The sequence below is a fragment of the Triturus cristatus genome, chromosome 1_2 (genome assembly GCF_964204655.1).
Source record: "Triturus cristatus chromosome 1_2, aTriCri1.1, whole genome shotgun sequence".
NCBI classification, from domain to species: domain Eukaryota; kingdom Metazoa; phylum Chordata; class Amphibia; order Caudata; family Salamandridae; genus Triturus; species Triturus cristatus.
In genome coordinates this window covers 75,903,207-75,924,487 of record NC_140580.1, presented here as the reverse complement: position 1 = coordinate 75,924,487, position 21,281 = coordinate 75,903,207, and the positions used below count along the sequence as shown (strand labels likewise).

General features: G+C 45.3%; 1 protein-coding gene across 1 annotated transcript in view; it reads left to right on the top strand.

The window, feature by feature from the left end:
- The window catches only part of LOC146866832 (disintegrin and metalloproteinase domain-containing protein 9-like), a 762,935-nt gene that overhangs the window by 208,602 nt on the left and 533,052 nt on the right, over positions 1 to 21,281 (top strand). Inside the window, exon 9 of the mRNA XM_085601842.1 lies at positions 5,154 to 5,323. Coding sequence (XP_085457968.1) covers positions 5,154 to 5,323 — 170 coding nt within the window. The remainder of the gene's footprint in view (positions 1 to 5,153; positions 5,324 to 21,281) is intronic.

Sequence of the window (21,281 nt, the reverse complement as noted above, 5' to 3'; positions counted from 1 at the left end):
TCTTTACAAAAGTTAAATGCGGATGTCCCTAAAGTTGGTAAACGTATAACCCCAGTACTATTGAATTCAGATAATGCGGTTCTGCTGTCCAGAACCGCAAATGGGCTCCAGTGTTTAATTGAGAATTTTGCTGAATATATGGAAGAAAAGGATTTAATGCGTAATCTCAAAAAAACATTTACAATGGTATGTGGGAAAGGGAAGCCAAAAACTGGAATACACCACATCAAGGAGGCACCGATAATGGAAACACATACCTTCCCATTTCTGGGCATTGTTTTCACATCTAATGGTCACTGGGGGCCACACATGTTTACGGTCAACAGAGGCCATTTTTAGATTTTCTGCCAAGATAGGAGACAAGCCAATAAGAGAGATTTTGACCCTTTATAAAAGGAACTATATCTCTGGAACTTGCTATGGTGCTGCACTATGGGGAATGGCTAACTGTGCCCCACTCCAGACTCAAGAGAACTAAGGAGATTATTAGCAGTTCCTAATTCAACTCCTTCTTATATTGTACATGAGGTGATGGCAGTCCCTTATATTGAGTATTATATTAGCATAGCTCCACTAACTGCTTGGCATGGAATCTGGAGTAGAAGTGGAACCAGATTTACCCAGGATATTATAATCGACTGCCTGGCCCTTGATTGCAGAAAACATATCCCATGGTTGGCATATCTTAACAAACTCTTAAAAGAGGTCAATGAGAACACTGATATTAATGCCCCCATGCACATTTTATGCTATAGTAAGAAGGAATTGAAAATGGGGCTCACAGGGGCTAGGAAATTCTTAAGGGAAAGCAGCGAGAGTTCAAAATCGACAATCAAGGCATGTAGTGAGGGGTTACCTGAGATGGGCACGCAACAATATCTGCTTGGGGTACCAAATTTACAACATAGATTTTATCTCATTAGACTAAGCCTGGGTACTCTTCATTTTTTGATAGCTTTCCCCGATATGGGCAAATGGAAACAAAAACTACCAAGTTGCCCTTGAAATGGAAAGTCACAACCCTCAACCCTACATTTTTTGTTATTTTTTTTATTTTCACAAGGACATCAGGAAAAGTGTGCTATGCCCCATTTTTCATAGGGGAAAATTATACTCCTATAAAGCTGCTTTTAATTGTATTCGTAGTCTGGAAAACGAAAGCGTATGCTATGCTGTGGTTTCTTATGTACAATTAGCAATTACAAGAAGGAAGGCTAATTTACATATATAATGAATGTTAAAAATTCTTATGTGTGTACATAACTTCCATCCTCAGCTAAAGAAGGTGCAACATGTTTCCTATTGCCTCTTTCACAGAGATTATCATGTAATGTTTGTGTTCGTTTTTGTCAAAAGCAAGAGATTTTGTCACTATATCTTTCAGTCTTCAATGTTTTTCTGGAAGACCTTTCTTTATCTGAAGATTCTGAGAATTGTGTGTCTTATTCTAAACACTCGAAGATGATTGCACAAAGTAACTTGAATGTTAATATTACTAAAATGACGCATGTATGTAACTTAAGTGAAGAGAAGCTGTGTTAATTAATGTTTGTGTCCCACAAGCAATTCATTGAGATTGCTGCTGCTTTTGCTTTTGTCTGTTATCTGTATTGCACTTAAAATTTAAAAAAACCTACAGGGTTTATTCTAACTTTCGGATCTCAAATTCCCTATATGAGTCAGTCTTTTCCTATTGACTGTATTTTGAAATGCTGTTTTGAATTATTTTCAGGAACACATTACTCTATAGTGCTAGAGGTCAACACTGTCCCTGACTCCGTAAATTGGGCCCCACTGTCATACAGAGGATCTAAGAGTTAGCATACCTTGCAATTATAAATGACATCGCTATGGATACGATATAATGTACATGTGTTGTTATTTAATGATGATGTGTTCTTACATCCCATTATTAATTGGTGTAAATATTGTGATGCCATAATCATTTCAATCGAGGTGTGAGTTATGGTTTGCATGATGGAGCGCACGTTATGGTTTGCTCAGCTAACCATAAATGGCCAAAATTCTGGGGTTTTCAGTTTTGTTTTTCATGAGCTGAAGAAATCATATCTTACTAGTATCTCATGTTTTCCAGTGAATATCATTTTTTTATGATGTGCTTCATGCCCCCTTTGTTGCATCTTACCCCCAGGCCAGGCTCCAAACATCCAACCACTTCTGTGCAAGGCCTTTGGCTGTGCACATCCAAGCTTGACTGCAATGATTAGATCACATAATCTGCTGCACACTCAACCACCCTTGGCACTGATTTTGCCTATGCACAGCAAGACTGGCCATAAGGGGCAGACATCCAGTTTCCTGCACACCCTATCCCTGGTGCACTTCATAATGGACATGTGTGCATTTTGACTACATAGCAATGTCACAATGCAGGCCCTTCTCCAACAGAGCAAGCTCTGGACCCACAGCCTGGCCTGTAGCCAGACCCCGAACCATCCATTGTGTCACTGAACCAGCTTCACAAGGCCTTCAGGCATGCCTATTGGGCTCCGGGAGCTGGGCGGAAGTCTGGCCCTTCACTGACCACCATGCCACTGAACCATCCCCCCATGTCACAAAACCAGGTGTGAATGTCCTGTGAAGTGCCAAGCACTGTGGGCTCTGGCCAGAGAGCCTGGTCAGACATCCCAGGGTCAACAGTACATTCCATGAATGGTCTTTGCTCAAATGGACCACCATATCCTCTTTGAAGGGTCACCGTGCCCCTTTTACTTGCTCCATCACTTTTTTAAGGAAGCAAGATCAGTGCCTGGAAATCTCTAATGGACACTACAACAAAAGATTTCCATTCATGTCAGCCAATCAGATCAGATATTTTTCAGGCCCATCACTACCCAGATACACAAAAGTGACTTTCTCAACCCTTTAAATCCCACCAATGCTTTTGTGTAACACAAATTTCTCAAAGCTGATGAGTAGATTTACACCAAAACAAGCAAAACATGCAAATGAACTAAACGTCTCTTTCTAAAGTACTAGTTTGATGCCACATTCTGGTGTAATTCCTATCAGTGTTTTGTGGTAGTGAAGTGCAAAGTTCCCTATTGGAGATAACATGGAAAACACAAAACAACCTTTTTTGCTTGCCACTTTTGATTTTTCTCCCCTTGGATGGATCTGCATGAAACTTAAAATATTGAAACTTTAGGATTTACGCAATTTGATAAGACTGTTTCTTGTTGATTCGTCACCACACTAAATGTCATAGGTACATCAAAAATGTCTTTTCAATAGAATTGAATCTTCATCATAACTGCACTATGGTTATTATCAACGTGTAATATATAGTATAAATACCAGATGCATAGAGTGAAATATGCTATTTATTACCTCTGTTGTGTGCGGGGAGGGGCCATGACTCACGAGAGGTGAAGCATTGAGTAGGTCTTATACCTCTCCTCTGCATTTATGTGTTATGCCATGGTATTTTTCCACATGTACTTGATTTAAAAACTGTATTTTACCTAAACCAGAATGCAAGGGACAAGACCTGGTGAGAATTAGGAGAGCTTTTTCCCTGAGTGAATCAACTGTTGCATGTAATCTGTTAGCCAGTAAATCATGGTTTCAGTGGCTTTGGTGCACAAAATGCATTAGTATAAAAGCCCATATATCACAGAGAACCTCGAAATATAGATTAGATTTCAATTTTCGCTCTGAAATATGGAGATCATAATAACAGCCCCCAATCACAGGGATACTAGGATTATGTGCCAAAACATACACAATTATGTGCCAAGGTTATCTAAATTAAGTGGCCAGAAATGTGTGAAACTCTCTGGCAGTGTTGTTTTCATCAATTTGAACTAGAAATAACATTTTTCAAATTATGTGGCATATGTGGTAACGGCTACAGCATCTCATAAATCCACTAGGCCTAGTCATTCATGAAAGTTAATTAAACCTAATATTCTAATTACTATCAGTGCCTGTTGTTAGAGGAGCTTTGAAGTTTTATCAAGCTAACTACCCCAAAATAAACATGTACATCCTAGAGTTCTAGTGACATTTACAAATCACTCGGATATCTATATCTATATCGATATCTATCTATATATATATATATATATATATATATATATATATATATATATATATCAAAGAAAAAACACATGTTAAAGTGACATCATAGTTAGGAGTTGAATTGAGATCAAAATTAACTTTTAGAAACCAAACATAACTCATGAAATTCCCCAGTTGTAGTTTACTGAGCTAACTTTAAGTTGTGCCCTACCATGCACTGCTTATGGCCTCATATATTATATCACTCAAGACATGTTAAATGACATCAGTGATGTATCTCAGGGCACCATGTTGGGTAATGGGAGTGGCAACAGAAATGTTACTGTGATGGCCAACAAATCAGAATGTGGGAGACTCATGAGTCCGCTCCCACCTTCACTAATCCACAATGGACACAGTATAAAAGCTTCCTGGTCTAATGGGGTTCCTTTATGGTTTTAAATCACTGAACAAATCCTCCTTGGATTCGTGAACCTGCAGTGGATCAACAAACCAACAATCCAGAGATCTCTAAAAACTGAACCTCTTTATGCCTAACCCAAGTACATTTTTAAACTCAGATTTCACGAAAAGTACTAAATGAATTTACACCAAAAAAGGAAAGGCACTTCCTTGAGTAAAATTCAACTTTCTTGCTAAATTTGGTGTTATTCCTTTCAGCAGTTTTCTATAGTGAGATCCACACTCTCACTGTCACATATGCACTCATTAATCTATTTCCACTCATATACTTAGTCAGTAAGTCAGATATATACACCTACATGCTTACTCATGAACTTGCTTACTCTCTCTATCAATCGCTCACATAAGTACTCTCATTCACTGATATCGTTCACATTCTCACTCACCCAGCATTACTTATCTATTCATTTTGCTAATTATTCACAATACAGACACATACACTACCTCCTTTACATGGTCAGCATTGACACAATGATTCTGCAGGTCAGCAAGCTGATAGATCGCCACAGAGACGGCACAACATGTGTGGGAGTCTTCAGACCGCTCCACAGCTCTTGGCAATGCTAAACTCTTGGAAATTACTTAGATCCAAGCCATATGTTCCCATAGCTATGCTCTCAAACTTATATTTCGATCTCTTCTTGCAGATGTATGTTCCACTCAATATCCAAATTGTCCTCATTGAGCTAAACATCTGGATTGATGTTAACCCTTTTGATGTCATAAACGGGACGGCTGGAGATGTGCTCGGAAGGTTCTCAAATTGGAGGGGGACCGCGACCGGATTGAAAAGAAGTGATGCCAGTCACCTCCTCATGTAAGCTTCAGACTAGCACTTGAATGATCCATTTACACTGAGAGTGACACATCAGGGTCAGTAAAGGATGTAAGCCCCGATTCTAGGAGGACATCGACTGAGGTGGGGCTATACATTTCTAGATGGGAAGCAAAGAGGGCCCTGGATAGGACTCTCCCCAAAGTACATGTTATGAGGTACATCCATTCCTTACATTTTCTGGTGGGGAAGTGAGGGAAGTTTAATGATCTGATGGGGAATGGTTGGGAGGTCGGGGTGGGGACATTCTTAACTTAAAGAAGGGAGGCAGTGAGAATAGCCAGAAATACACATGTAGGCTCCTTTCGATTTCCCATAAATTAAAATGTAAATAAATTAATATGTAACACTTCATATCATGTGTCCTACTCAAGGCGCTAGATATAAGAATGACAGATAGACAGACAGCACAAAGAGTAGGAATCGCGAGCCTGGACCATTGTACGTCTTCCTGAATGTGGGTGCATTCACTTCTTTGCACAGGTCAGCTGAGAGCTTTTTGGACACTTAAAAGGTCCTGAAACTCAGAAGCTCATTTCCTCATACCAGACAGTTTAAAAGCGGAACAATCAGGAGACTTAGTTGAAGGGAGTAAAAGGCTGCAGAGGGCACAAACTTGCATGTTGTCACACATACGGGATGTCCAATCTCCCAAGAGGCCATTACATTTCATGCAATTAACCATAAATCAAATTATTTCGGCTAAGTGTAGAGTGTGGTGGACATCAAAGACATGGTTGAACTTCCCACCAGTCTCTGCTGCATTTCAGGCTCCTGCTGTCTATTAATGGTGCCAGTAGAAAGTCACACCAAAAGACCATTGCAGCAGTGTCGATTGGAGTTGGTAGCCTCTCTCCCATGAGCTCCCATTAACTACAAGAAAGCCACAATGCTCCTGTGCTGCCTTTTTGGGTGTGGTATTGTGATTGGCAGCTATGTATCTTGTCATAGTTCACAATTTTTTTATTTAGTCCGCAATTTCGATCAGCTTTACAAAGAAGCTGGGAAGGGGATGCAACAGGCTTTGTCTGAGAGAGTCAATAGTGGGAACTAAATGATATGCGTCTCTGAAGGAAGTTAGGCAGCGCACATGTCTGTGTGTAATCAAGGGATGGGGGAAAAGGCAGCCATGTCACTAGTGACCTGTGAGTAATGCTGCAGGTGCCATCACTGTTCGGTCAATGCGAAAGGAAATAGGTTAGAATGTATTGCAGTAGCTTCGGCAAAGGCTTTGTTACCACGCATCTTGCTACCATCTCTAGCCAACGTCTGCTGTGTTCAGCCTGTCCCTGCTGTCTAAGCATCTTCTGCCATATCCTCTGTATTGTTGCCATCTCCAATTGTGCCATCCCAAACCGTCCACATCCAAACTCCCCTCTGCCATGTTGTGCCATCAACAGCCCCTCTGTGCTTTCCTCAGCCTCGTGCCACCATCAGCAGTCACTCGCTTCCATCTGAACCTGTTCCTCTGCTGTTACCAATCCACCTTTACCAACCTTGTTTCCTCCTTCAGCCTCTCATAACCATCTCAAGCTTTGGGTTCTAACCACACCATCCCTTTACCTACCTCAGCCTCCCTCTGTCACAACGAATCTGCCTTTGCCATTCCTTGCCACCTTCTGTTCCTAACCCTTCTCGGCCTCCTGTTCTACAAAATCGTGTAGCCTGCAAAGGCTCCTGCCATTCCCAAACTGTACCTGCCTCCCCAACATCCATGTCCAACGCCCCGCCTCTTCCTGCTACACCCATGCTCCATCTACCGCACTTTGCCATCTACAGTCTCTATGGGACATTGCAGTCATCCTCTGTTACCTAGAGCCTCTCTCATCCATGCCCAGCCCCTCGCTTCAGTATGTAACCCTTCCCTGCCATCCTCAGCTCTGCAGTGCCACACCAAGCCTATGTCTGTCAGGAGTAGCCTCCGTCTGACCCCACCAGCTCGAGATTCATGAAGGTTTCCCCTGGGCGATTAGTGCCCAGGTCCGCAGAGAGTTAGAGAAGAAACTCGCAGTCCCTTGACTCTGTGCATGCGACTAAGACTTTTCACAGCAGAGCAGATGTGCCTCTGCCCCACAGAGCCCCATGGAGCCCGGACACAAATCTGAGTATTTGTAAAAACTCTCAAGTTTACTCCCATCTGACCTACACACAAAGGATTTAAGAATTGTAGCTGGTAGGCAAAACTTAGCACCCCACGACCCCCGCGCCCTCACCCCCATCCCCCCATTCTTAGTGATTTTTTATGTTAGACCGCTGGATCCCATTTCTGCAGCATGGAAGAGACATCTAGGGTTGAGTGTCTACATCATGATCTTCCTGAAGCTGCAGCCATGTTGATGCAGTTTCCGTTGTGCTGTTTTTACCTCTGTGCTCTAGGGGCTCTGGATTTTATGTTGACCCATCTCTGCTCTTCAGTCTTTGATCTGGAGGACCAGCACCTCTCCATGACATTGCTAACTGGCTTTTGGCACCTAGCATGATCATGTCATTGAATTTACTCTATTTTGGTATTCTTGGATCTACTCATGATTCCCAGTGTACAGGCTCCTGGACTAATTAAATTCGATCTCCCAAGCAAGGTTGGTCATTACTCCCGAACTTCCCTCAGATATTACCTTTTTGCTTTTCTGAGAGTAAATACGGCACCGGTTTAGAAATCCTAACTCTATAAGCGGCAAAGGATATACCAACCTCAAAGTTATGCGGAAAGATATTAGGCAGATTTCAACCCACAAATCTCAAATCCCTTACTCGAAAGTAATCCTGTGAGATTTACCAGACCTCTTTCCCCACGCGTATTAACACACACAAGAAATCCACCCTGTATATTTTAAGTTCAAGAAAAGGTTTATTGGAAATATTGTTATGATCATAAAAACAATACTTCATATATGCAGTTATTTGTTAATACATAAATACATGAAGGTGTAATAAAGAACAATAACGATATATAATATCCATTAAAATAGTAAAAGGATAATATAGAAGATGATATGAATACAAGCAAAGGTTCACAGAAATCGTAAATAACAGTAGATGTCAAAAATACACAATTAAAATAAAAAATAAAATATATATATATATATATATATAGATATATATAATAGAAAATGATAACGTAACATAATTATAAATAAACAATAGGAGGTCAAGGAGGCTTGGTCATGTCTTGTTGTGAGGGAGGGGGCACGATATCGTTTAGAAATTGTGTGAGTGGGCCCCAAAGGTGAGAACGTTTAGTAGCAAGAGAGATAGGATGAACGAGTGCTGTATCAAGGCGATGATTGTGACATACAGCATACCACCATGCTAAATAGGACAATTTAGAGGAATCTTTCCAGTTTTTTTATATTTGCTGAAAAGCTACAGCTATTAACAAATCAATAAGTGGTAACTGGGATTGACTTGTTTTCCGGTCCGGTGTTAAACTACCTAGGAAAATGTTTGTAGGGTAGAGTGGAATTGTGGTGTGAAATATAGTGTTGATTTGGTGCCAGACCTGTTTCCAAAATATAAAAACATGTGGACATGTGAAAAGCATATGATGGAGATCAGCGTGAACCTGGGAACATGTCCAGCAAGTGTTGAGATTTGTGTTGTGTATTTTATGTAGGTATGTGGGAGTAAGAAACAATCTGTTGTAAATAAAGAAGAGTGTTTGTGTTGTGCTGGCCGCTCTGGATGATTTCCTAAGTTTCATCCAAATTCTGTTCCAAAAAGAGATAGGCCAATTTGTTCCCAGATCGGATTCCCATGAGAGTTCCACTTTGGTTTTGTCTCGGATCTCAGGAGGTACCATTAAACGGGAATAAATGGTGGACGCTTTTGCTTTATGTGCAAAAGGTTATGCCATGGGAAAAGGGGGTGGGAGGGTGAGGAAGGTGAAGATTTGAGTTTAGCATAAGTATTAAGTATTGGTTTCTGCAAGGTCAAAAATTTAGGTTTAAAGGAAGAAGGCAAATGATAAAGAGTTTGTAATTGCGTAAATTGAATGGGTGCGCCCTGATCTAAAAATTGATGAACCCAGAGTAGACCTTCATTTCTCCAAGCCTTCCAAAATATAGGTTTCCTATTGAGAAGGATTTGTTTATTGTGCCAAATTGTGGAATTGAGAAAAGTGTCTAAATTATGTACTACTAAGTGGGGTGCAGTGGATAGTAGTTTGCAGGATTGCTTAATTATGGGAGTAGAGAGCTTTTGTGGTTTGCGAGTAAAGGAGAGATATTCCTGAAATGAAAAGGGAGCTAAAACGAGGTCTCAAGATCCACCCAGAGAGGTTTATCTTCAGATTGATTAGTGATCCAATTTGATAGTTGTCGTAACTGAAAGGCTTTGTGATAATTGGAGAAATGGGGGAAATTTACCCCGCCTTCAGATTTTGGTCTTGTTAATTTCTGTAACGCCATTCTTGGTTTTTTAGCATTCCATAAAAAAGAAGTCAAAATAGAATTAATCTTTTGAAAGAATTTAGATGGAATGGAAAGTGGAATGTTAGAAAGGATATACAAAACTATCGGAGTCAACATCATTTTGATTGTGTCCAGACGACCCCACCAAGAAAGATGAAGGGGATGCCATCTTGCGACCAAAGTTTTAAGTTTGGCAGAACTTTTGTCTATGTTTAAAGAGATAGATGTCTTTATAGAGGGAGAGAACCAGATGCCAAGATATTTTATATGCTTAGGGCTCCAAGTAAAGTTGGAGATCTTAAAATCATCCTTAAAGGTGTATTTGGTTAAGGGTAATATCTCACATTTTCCTCTATTCAGATACCAATCCATAGGCCTCCACCTCTCCCATGAAAGCTGTAAGTGAAGATTGTGGTTGGGAGAGAAAAACTAAAATATCGTCAGCATATGCTGCCAGCTTAATTTGTTGAGGATCCGAGACAAAACCTGTGATTGAGTTATTCTGGCGTATTCTTGAGAGAAAGGGTTCTAAGGCCAAATTGAAAAGAAAAGGGGACAAGGGGCATCCTTGGCGTACTCTACTCCTCGTTTAAGATTAAAGTAGGGGGATATGAGGCCATTGGTAGATATGGCGGCCTTGGGCTCAGAGTAAAGTAGGGCTATTAAAGAAATGATTTTCGGTCCAAACCCAAACCACTTGAGAGCGTGGAAGATAAAAGGCCAGTAAACCCTATCAAAGGCCTTTTCTGCATCTAACGCAATTGCCACCAAGGAGTCCGGATAATGTGATGATTTAGATAAAATGTCAAAGAATAAGCGTGTATTGTCAGTGATGTTGCGACCTTTGACAAAACCTGATTGTTCTTTTCCAAGCAGCATGGGAAGATATGGTTCTAATCTTAGGGCTAGAGCTTTCGAGAAAATTTTATAATCTATGTTAACTAAGGATATAGGTCTATAATTCTTACAGTAACGTAAATCCTTATCAGCCTTTGGTATTAGACAGATCAAGGATTCGGAAAAAGAGCCAGTGGAATTACGGGAAGAGATAAAGGAAGAAAGAAGAGTGTGTAAGTGTGGGAGTAATAGATGAACGAAATGTAAATAAAATTCCACTGTGAAGCCGTCTGGGCCAGGGGCCTTGTCTTTTTTAAGAGTTTTTAAAGCATTTAACAATTCTGTTTGTGTAAGTTCAGCTTCCAAAGAGGATAAATCTAATTGGGGATTACTATGTTTTTGAATCGTGGAGAAATATTGGGATATGTCTGTATCTGAGGGTGTGTTTTCTGGTGTGTAAAGGGATTGATAGAAATGTACAAATTCTTGGAGTATTTCAGTGTCTTTGAATTTCGATGCTTGGCTATCATCTATAATGGAATCAATATGAAGTTTCTGTTGTTTAATCTTTAGATAATTGGCTAGAAGTTTGCCTGATTTATTTTGGCCACCATAATACTTTGCAGAGGATTTCAGTAAGTATAGGGAGGCCTGTCCGGTAGTGGACTTGTTAAAAGCGATTTTTGCAGTGATGAGATCTTTAAGGGAGTCCTTTGACTTGGAGGTGTGGGAGGAGTGCTCAAGTTTTTTAATCTTAGCAAGAAGTGTGTTATGTAATATGCGGGAAACTTTACGTTTATTTGACACAAATCTAATGATGAAATCCCGAGCGGTGGCCTTAAAGGCGTCCCACACTGTATGAAAGGAGACATCATTCGTTAAATTAATGTGAAAAACTCTTGAGCGAAAGAGGTAAAAGATGAATTGAAATTAGGGTCAAGGAGTAAGGAATTATTGAAACGCCATTTTTTTGGCAATGTGGATTGATTTAAAATGTCTAATTGAATTGAAACAGGTGCATGATCCGAAATGAGTATAGGGCCTATGTCAGCAGAACGGAAGGATTGGGAAATGTTGCGTGAAATAAAAATATGGTCTATCCGAGATTGTGTTTGATGTGGAGAGGAAAAAAAGGAGTATTCTCTTGTGGACGGGTTGCAGATGCGCCATGAGTCTAATAAGTTTCTTTGTTGAATAGTTTGTGTGAAAACTTTGTGTGGCGTGTTTGGTATAAAGGGGGATTTAGAATTTCTATCAATAAACGGGTCCATCACTTGGTTGCAGTCTCCTGCAAGAATAAAGTTTTCTGATGGGTACTTGAGCAATAATTGAGATATACGAGACCAAAACGTGGCATCACCGCTAGTAGAGGCATAAATGTTAAGCAAAGACAGAGGGGTCTTCCCCAGCAGGAGGTTAGTGAGAATCCACCTACCCTCTGTGTCGGATTCTTGAGATACAAGCTTGGCATTGAGTGCTTTGGTACAAAGAGTTATAACCCCATTCCTTTTGCCATCTCCTGGTGAGAAAAAGATTTCACCAACCCAATTTCTTTTGAGTTTTAGTGATTCGCCTTCGGTAAGATGTGATTCTTGCAGTAACGCAATATTAACATCTAATTTGGAGAGGTGAGATAAGACTCTCTGTCGCTTAATGGGGGAGTTCAAGCCTCTGACGTTCCATGTGACAATTTTCAAAAACATTTGTGAGATGAAAGTAATAAAAACATAAGTGAACCAATAAAATCTCGTAAATTGTGAACAATAGTACATGTGAAAAATTCAGCAATAGGAACTATAAAAAACATTGAAGTAAACCTTATATTAGGTACGAAGATATTAAAAGTTAAAACCAATTGAGAGAAGCTGAAAAGGTGGGAAAGATGAAGAAAAGGAAGAAGCAAGATTGGAAAAAGCGGCAAATGATAGAAACATGTATGATAAGAAAGAAGAGGGAAAAAAGGAGAAGGGGTGAGAGCTGTAAAGAAGAATATAAGAAAAAGGATCATAACCACAAAGAAGTCAAAACAATGGAAGGATGGGGGGGGGGAGACCACATGGAATGATGACGTACCCAGACTCCATGAGGTAAGGCGGGGAAGACTTCGGGATGTAAATAACATTCAAAACTAAAAGGTCAAGCACATGAGGTTAGGTCCTGTGTAAAAAGAAACAACAAATAGTTAATACAAACAGGATGGAATATGTCACGACACATTATGAGGTCATAATGTGCAATGGAAGAAGATAATGAGAACAAACAGACCATTATACCATGACAAAATCCATTCTAGAGTTGTGTAAGTAAAACAACATACTGAAAAGCTAAACCCTATTCCAATATATAACAGAAGAAGAGCTATTTAGAGATTCATGAGATCAAACAAACCATTATACCGTGGCAAAAGGTATACTAAACTTCTATAGTTAAAACAGCACACTGAGGATTTAATCCCTATTCAAATATATTCCAGACGAAAAACTACTTAAAGCGAGTGCTGGAAATGTCCATCTTTTCTGGGCATTGTGCATTGAGGAAACTCTTCAGCTTTGTTGGGTCCTCATAAGTTGCGGTAGTGACTTTAAACAAGCAAGGATGAAGCAATCCGAAACGAGCTCCAATTGAACGCAAAGCTGGACGCATATTGAGGAATTCTTTGCGTCTATCTGCTGTGGATTTGGTGTAGTCTTGCGAGAAGAACAGTTGATGACCTGAAAATGAAATACGCTTCAGGAGCCTAACTGCGGAAAGCACTTTGAGGAGGTCCGTATACTCAAGGAAATACAATATATCTCCTCTTGGTCTTTTCGTGCTTGAGGGTGTTGAATGCAGTGGGCCCAGTCTATGAGCACGTTGTATATTGAGAGTAGTGCCCTCCGGTAGATTTAGTACTGTCGGTAGAAAGTTTTGAAAGAAGGAATCCGATCCCTCCGTGCCTTCCGATAATGCATAAATGCGAAGGTTGTTGCGTCTGTTTCTATTTTCAAGGCTTTCAACCTGTTTTTGCAAGGATGTAATCTGGGAATGAAAGATGTCTACTTTGTTGTAACATGCACTGAGAGTTTCAACATTATGTTCAACCTTGGTGACTCTTTCTTCCAATTTTTCCCATCCATCGGTTAAGATTTGTATTTTAGAATTTGTCTCTTCAACAAATGGCTGCAGAGCTCAAATTTCCTCCAGAAGGAGATCCATGGAGACAGACGAAGAAGGCTTGGGTGGAGAGGGTGGATTTTGTTTAAGGCGTTTAGTTGTTATTTTAGTAAGAGAAGAGGAGCCATTAGTCGTATTCGAAGAAGCAGCTGTTTTGGACGTCGATGTTTGGGAGTCCTCCATTTTAATGAAGTTCACACGTGACTTTGAATTGACAATAAGGTGCCGATTCTGATCCTGGAAAAACCGGGTACGAACCGTCGGTCGGAGCGTTTTCTCCATCCGACTCGTACCCGGTCAAAAAACATTACAAAAATGCAAGTCCGATTCGTATGGAAACACGATTTCCGTACGAATCGTACAAAACACCGACCGACGAAAATATACATACAAATGTGATCTGGGAAAGCGCCGACGTGACGTCGGGACGCATCCAGGCTGCGTTTCACGAACCAGGAAGTACGATCCGTACCGACGTCACCCCGCACGGAAACTGCCGGGAAATCAGGACGACGCGCACAAGGAGCACCTGTACGCGACGGACAGCCATGGACCCGAACCTACGTGTCATCCCAGCCCTCATAGCAGTCCACCTGCTCTACAGGAACTGACGCAGACGCCGCAGAAGGTCAGAACAACACCCAGGGGCAAAGGGGGGAGCAGGGGCAGGACACATAACCCCCACCCAAGTCACAAATCATACATGCCCTGGACATACCTGACCTTCAGGGCCTGGTCACTTCGAGGGGGTGGGGGCGTGTCCAGCAACGCATGCGTCCGCCACAACGGAAGTGGATGTTGACGCGAACCGGCAACACAACAATTCCGGTACGTACCGTACCCACGCCTTAAGAGCGTGGGTACGGGTCTTACCATGCCCACCCCTACGTCACCCCAACAATGGCGGTACGGCCCGTACCCACGTTCTAAAGGCCTGGGTACGGGCCGTACCAGCATTGTCGGGGTGACATAGGGGTACGGGTGGTACGACCCGTACCCATGCTCTGAAGGCCTGGGTACAGTGCGTACCCCTACGGCACCCCATTGGGGGTCCGCACCGTACCCAGGCCTACAGAGCGTGGGTACGGGTCGTACCACGCCCACCCCTACGTCACCCCAACAATGGCGGTACGGCCCGTACCCACGTTCCAAAGGCCTGGGTACGGGCCGTACCAGCATTGTTGGGGTGATGTAGGGGTACGCGTGGTACAACTCGTACCCACGCTCTGAAGGCCTGGGTACGGTGCGTACACCTACGGCACCCCACTGGGGGTCCGCACCGTACCCAGGCCTTCAGAGCGTGGGTACGGGTCGTACCACGCCCACCCCTACGTCACCCCAACAATGGCGGTACGGCCCGTACCCACGTTCCAAAGGCCTGGGTACGGGCCGTACCAGCATTGTTGGGGTGATGTAGGGGTACGCGTGGTATGACCCGTACCCACGCTCATTGGGGGTCCGCACCATACCCAGGCCTGCAGAACGTGGGTACGGGTATGTACGGAGCGTACCCCTACCCGTGTATGTATGGAGCGTACCCACACCCCACCAGTGTATGTTCGGAGCGTACCCCCACCCATGTATGTCCCGAGCGTACATGGTCAGACACAGGAGGGGTGGGTGCAGAGTCCTCCCAGCAGTGCCCAGACATAGGAGGGGTGGGTGCCTATCACTCCCAGCAGTGCCCAGACATAGGAGGGGTGGGTGCAGAGTCCTCCCAGCAGTGCCCAGACATAGGAGGGGTGGGTGCAGAGTCCTCCCAGCAGTGCCCAGACATAGGAGGGGTGGGTGCCTATCACTCCCAGCAGTGCCCAGACATAGGAGGGGTGGGTGCCTATCACTCCCAGCAGTGCCCAGACATAGGAGGGGTGGGTGCAGAGTCCTCCCAGCAGTGCCCAGACATAGGAGGGGTGAGTGCAGAGTCCTCCCAGCAGTGCCCAGACATAGGAGGGGTGGGTGCAGAGTCCTCCCAGCAGTGCCCAGACACAGGAGGGGTGGGTGCAGAGTCCTCCCAGCAGTGCCCAGACATAGGAGGGGTGGGTGCAGAGTCCTCCCAGCAGTGCCCAGACATAGGAGGGGTGGGTGCAGAGTCCTCCCAGCAGTGCCCAGACATAGGAGGGGTGGGTGCAGAGTCCCCCCAGCAGTGCCCATGGAAAGAAAATGGTGCAGTACCCACAGATACAATGCCCACAATTGTCAGTCAGGTGCTCAAAGACCCTGCAGAACACGTAACACATGTGTGCGAGGCTGGGAGTACACACATGCATAGTGTGTAAAAGGGAACATGTCCACATGAAGTCACGTCAATATACTCCATACACAAGTACAGTGACCACCAAGGATGCCACTAATGATGCAGGTGGAGACATTGCCCAGCATGCATGGGCAAAGTTTAACGGATCCGTCACACACCAAGGATATGTAGACACAGCTCAGCACAACATTTAGGATACACCCTGCAGGGAAGATGTCGGGGTCCACAGAGGAAGGAACACACCTTGGGACAATGTCACCATGCAGTAAGAGCTTACATGAACAAAGTTATTTTGCAAATACCTTGTGATGGCACACAGATACCAGGGTCCACCCCATGAGCAGCACACTACTACATTTCCCAGACACCTAACACATTATCCCCACCCCAAATCATGGAGCAGCACCACCAACAGCAATACCAGAAAAGCAGTAGTGTGCAAAGGGAACAAAACATAGCTTTATTCAGCATTAAAACAAATTGGTTATTAAAGGTTCTATATGTACAAGGCCCATAGGGCAGTCCATAGTCCAATTCCTGGTGGGGGACACTTAGGGACGCGTGTCCCCTAGCTTGCCTGCACAGTGCATACCTCCTTTGCTTCCACGGGGGGCATCATGTGGGGGGGAAGGACCAGGCACTGCAGGGACAGGAGGGGCAAGGGTAGGTGTTGTGGGTGCAGGGACGGAGGACTCCACCACAGGGGGTGGGGCAGCGCCAAAGGTGGAGGTGAGAATGGCGCTGCACACGGTTGCAAGGTCCTCCAGCGTCTCCCCTGCACCCGAAGGAACCACAGGCCCCAGGGAGGGGGGGGGTCGGAGGGATGGGTCGCAGCGCTACTGGGGGAGGGTGTGGACAGGTGGGGGACTCAACTACCCTGACCGGGGACTCCTTCGACCGCTTGCGGGGTGGTGTCACACTGGGGCTCAGGGACAGAGCGGCCAGGAAGGATTCTTTGGTGGAATCTTGGCCAGGAGAGCTGAGGGGGAGTGGATTTGGAGGGAGTGGGTTGTGATGAATGTGGACTCCCACTGTGGCTGCGTGTCTTCCGTTTGCCCCCCGACCCAGTGGGTGTGCCTTCTTCACCCTGTGTGTGCGTGACAGGAGGTGTGCGCTTGGCCTTCCCTGGTGGTGTGGTGCCTGTGTCTGGTGGGGTGCGTGCATGGGTACGTCTGGGTGTGCTTGGGACAGGCATGGGAGTGAGAATTGTGGATGGTGCAGGGGTAGTGGGGGGGACGTAGCGCTGCAGGAGACCCACTGCTGCAGTCAGTGTCGAGTCTATGGACATCAGCAACTGGCGTTGGTCAGACTGCGCAGCTGAGATGCCCTCCATGTATGTCTCCATCTGGGTGAGCACTTGGGTGTGGCCATGGAGGACATTAAGCATCGCAGTCTGACCAACCTGCAACTGGCGCTGGATGTCCACAGACTCGGCATTCGCGGCAGCAGTGGAGACAGGGGCAGGGGGTGCGGTGCCTGGCAAGAAGGAGACACGTGGTGACCTAGCACGGCGGGAAGGGACCAGAGCAAGTGGGAGGCCGGTGATGGGAATGGAGGGGGCGGGTAGAGATCGAGTGCTGCTTTCAGCTGTGGGAGCAGCCTCCGCCCCCTCTGGGAGCTCAGCCTCGGACCCGTCAGCGTCATAGTCGGTGGTGAGACTGGACAGGTCCTCTGCCTCACTCCCCTCGGCCTCCGTGCCACTCGATGCGCCAGACAAGACAGCACTGCTGCCACTGGTGCTTGCTCCCTCCTCACGGTCCGTACCAGTGTCTCCCTCGGAGTCCCCCGACGATGCTGTGGGCAAGGTGAAGAGACAGGAAATAATCAGACACCTGTATACATATGTCACATGAGTCAAATCTACATAGGTCACAGTGCATAGCCTGAAAAGCAACATGAGTAACATCTACAATACAAGGTACATATGTAGGCCCTGCAACACACAGCTGGTTGACCGACCATGCCACTGAGAAACAATGGAGAGCATTACCCAACAGCAAATTACTTGATATCAAATTGGACAGAGGAGCCAGGCTCTGGGGACAATCGTGCACAGCATCTGTACCACACAGCGTTGCCAAAAAAGGGATGAGCAGGAACCATGTCTATTAACTTTTTGCACATGCTGCTAAGCGAACACATTAAAACATGCCCAACATGACTGGCTCACTGCACCTTGAGTGTATGTCCAGACAAACATCACACACAGGCCAGACCTAGCAAGGAGAGTTCAGAGTTTTGACATGTAGGCCTTGCCCGCACAAACCACCCCCTACCTGAGACAATGTGATTGAGACAGAGGAAGTACTTACACCTCTTACTCTGGGATGAAAACACATGGCCTGCACTAAATCCTGATTGTACACAAACCACCCCTGTTGCGCCTGCCCACATATATCATTGACAATCAACCATCATCAGATTGTCGTAACAAGACACACAGGCACTGCCCACTGTGAGTATGCACAAGCGAAATTGGGTCACACTGTACAGTGGACACATGTAGCACAGTTTACGTCAATACAGATGAGGCCAGGGTACAATGCCACAGGGCCCAACCTATGCCGAAGACACAGAGAATGTCCACATTGTTGGATGACACACATGATACCTAGGAAAAGGTGCCCCAGGGCACGGTAGTGGCCACACTCCTCCATGGTCCTGGATGGATATGACTGCAACTGAAGCAACAGTCCCTGCACTATGCATTACTCCCACTCATGCACATCATGTCAGAGGGCTCAACATTGGACATGCATGCTGTAAGGCAGTACACTTTTAAGACACACTCCTATGTCGGGACTCAGCATCAGTGCCAACTGACATGGACCCCACAATGACTGAACTGGCCAGGGCACAGGCAAGGTCCCAAAACCTGTTACACACCACCCCCACACATGATGCTGCAAGCATTGGGCACTTGGATTAACTGCCAGCCTAGATTACCTTGTGCAAGAGTGACTACACACAGACCAGGGAACACATGGCAAGGAGGGGAAGGGAGGAAGAACAGCACCGGTTTACTTTGGGGAACTGGTTATGCACTGCACATTTAAACCCTGGCAGTGTATCCATGCAACTGCGCACTTCCAAAAGCTGGTGACACACAACAAACACACATGTACCTACCCCCTTCCTGCTGCTGCTTCTCCTGTAAGCGCCTATCCAAGTCGGGGAAGACCACCGCCAGCACACGCTTATGGATGTGGGTCAGACGCCGGCGCCCACGGTTCTTGTGGCTCTCAGGTGAGTCCCCCAGCAGGACCCGTGCGATCCTCCTCGTCCAGCACCGGATATCCTGCCAGCGTTTCCTCACCTGGGCTAGGCGTCGCTTCCGACCCTCCGTCTTCCTCACGGCACTGACGGCTTGCTTCCATATCTCCCCCTTGGCATGGACGCCTACCTGTGAGGATGCAAAAGTGAGAATACGTTAATACACCTGAGCAATGACACAGAGACACACATATTAATAATTTGTCTTGTTTGAACAGGCCATGGTATGCAGGCTACTCATTGCACCTTTGTCATAGGGACATTATCCTCTGGGGAAGGCAAAATGCACTACGTGGCATTGAAAGTACACAGGTGGCATGAGGGGTGCCACACAATCAATGATCCTGGATCACACTGTGCATCACAAGCTACACTAGGATTATGTACAGCACCTCAAAGCAGTCACATGCCCCAGCCCACTGACGCAACCTCAGCAGAGTACACAGACACACACAGGCACAGGACAATCACCTGCCATTGCCAACTGCGGGTACAAACCTCACTCTGCCCATGTGCCACTAGACTGGGGGGTGTCACAGGTGTGGGGCTGGCTCAGCACGGCAGTCACACAGCACTGCTCCCTGCTCACATCACATGGGCAGGGTATATCCATCCCTCATTTAGCTGGTGTGCAACACTCCCCATATGCACTCACCCACATGACAGGGGACTTACACACACACACCAATGTCCAGGGGACGAACACATCATTTGGACACTCACAGCACAGGTACACTAAACAAACACACATCTATGGGTACTGTCACCTGTCACACTGCGGGGACCACAGAATCACATCAGGACTGTAGCAACAACATTCCCAGGAGGAGTAGCCAGGCAGAATGTGGCATGCACCATGCATTGATTGTCACAGTAAGCACTATGCAAGTGAGGAGTGCACACAGGAACTACAGCATGCACTGCATGGGAGACATGAGGCCTTCCCCACCCTGGGACCCACTCTAAACAACATTGCATGTCTGTCACACAGGGACACAATGCCAGAAGTCACAGTCACAAAAAAGGGGCACAGTCTAAGCTAGTGGAGTCAGCACTCACCTGCTCCCCTGGTCGACCATACAGCAGGGGGTACTGTGGGAGGATCACATCCACCAACGCCATATTCTCCTCCATGGTGAATGGCTGGGCCTCTCCACAGACCTGGACATGGTGCCAGAGGAATCACGAGCAGCAGCAGTGTTGTGGAATGAAAGGATGTGCAGGCAAGTGCTCTCTCATGGGACCTGGCTGCCTTATATCTGCCTTGCTGGCCTGTTTCATTTACAGGAGTGCAGAGAGATTGGTCAGTCACATTAGCATCCTACGTTTCCTCCAATCCCTTTAAACCTACCCCAGTGAGTGGCTTTGCATGGTTTAAAAATTGAGCATGATGTCAAGTCAACAACCACTTTGCAACAAAGTATATTGTTTCCAACCGACTTCTGCTGGCCACCTGATGCAAAAATTCAGACTGTAAACTCGGTCTCCATGACAACCAGCATGCATTTAGGCACTTATACTTGTCCCTCATGTGTCCCCTATGTTATTTCAATATTTACACACAGGTACGGTGCGTTCCACGGCCCTAGGGCACCCCAAATGCAGTGATACGGACCGTACACGCGTGTGTAGGGTCCCTATCACCATGGGAGTGCTGGCGTATGCGTACGCCATAGTAATACAGACCCTACACGCGTGTGTAGGGTCCCTATCACTATGGGAGTGTTGGCGTATGCGTACGCCATAGTGATACGGACCGTACACGCGTAGACAGCAATTGCAGGTCTTTACTTTCAGGGAGAGGGGCCCAAAGACGTGGCCCCGCAGAGGAAGTGTTGTAGCAACAATGGAGACAGATCCCCACTTGAAACCTTGAGCCTGAAGCTTTATTAGCTAAGAACTATTTTTAAAGAGAGTGAAGGACCGTAATTTGATACAACACTTCCTCTGCTGGGCCACGTCTTTGGGCCCCTCTCCCTGAAAGTAAAGACCTGCAATTGCTGTCTATTGTTTA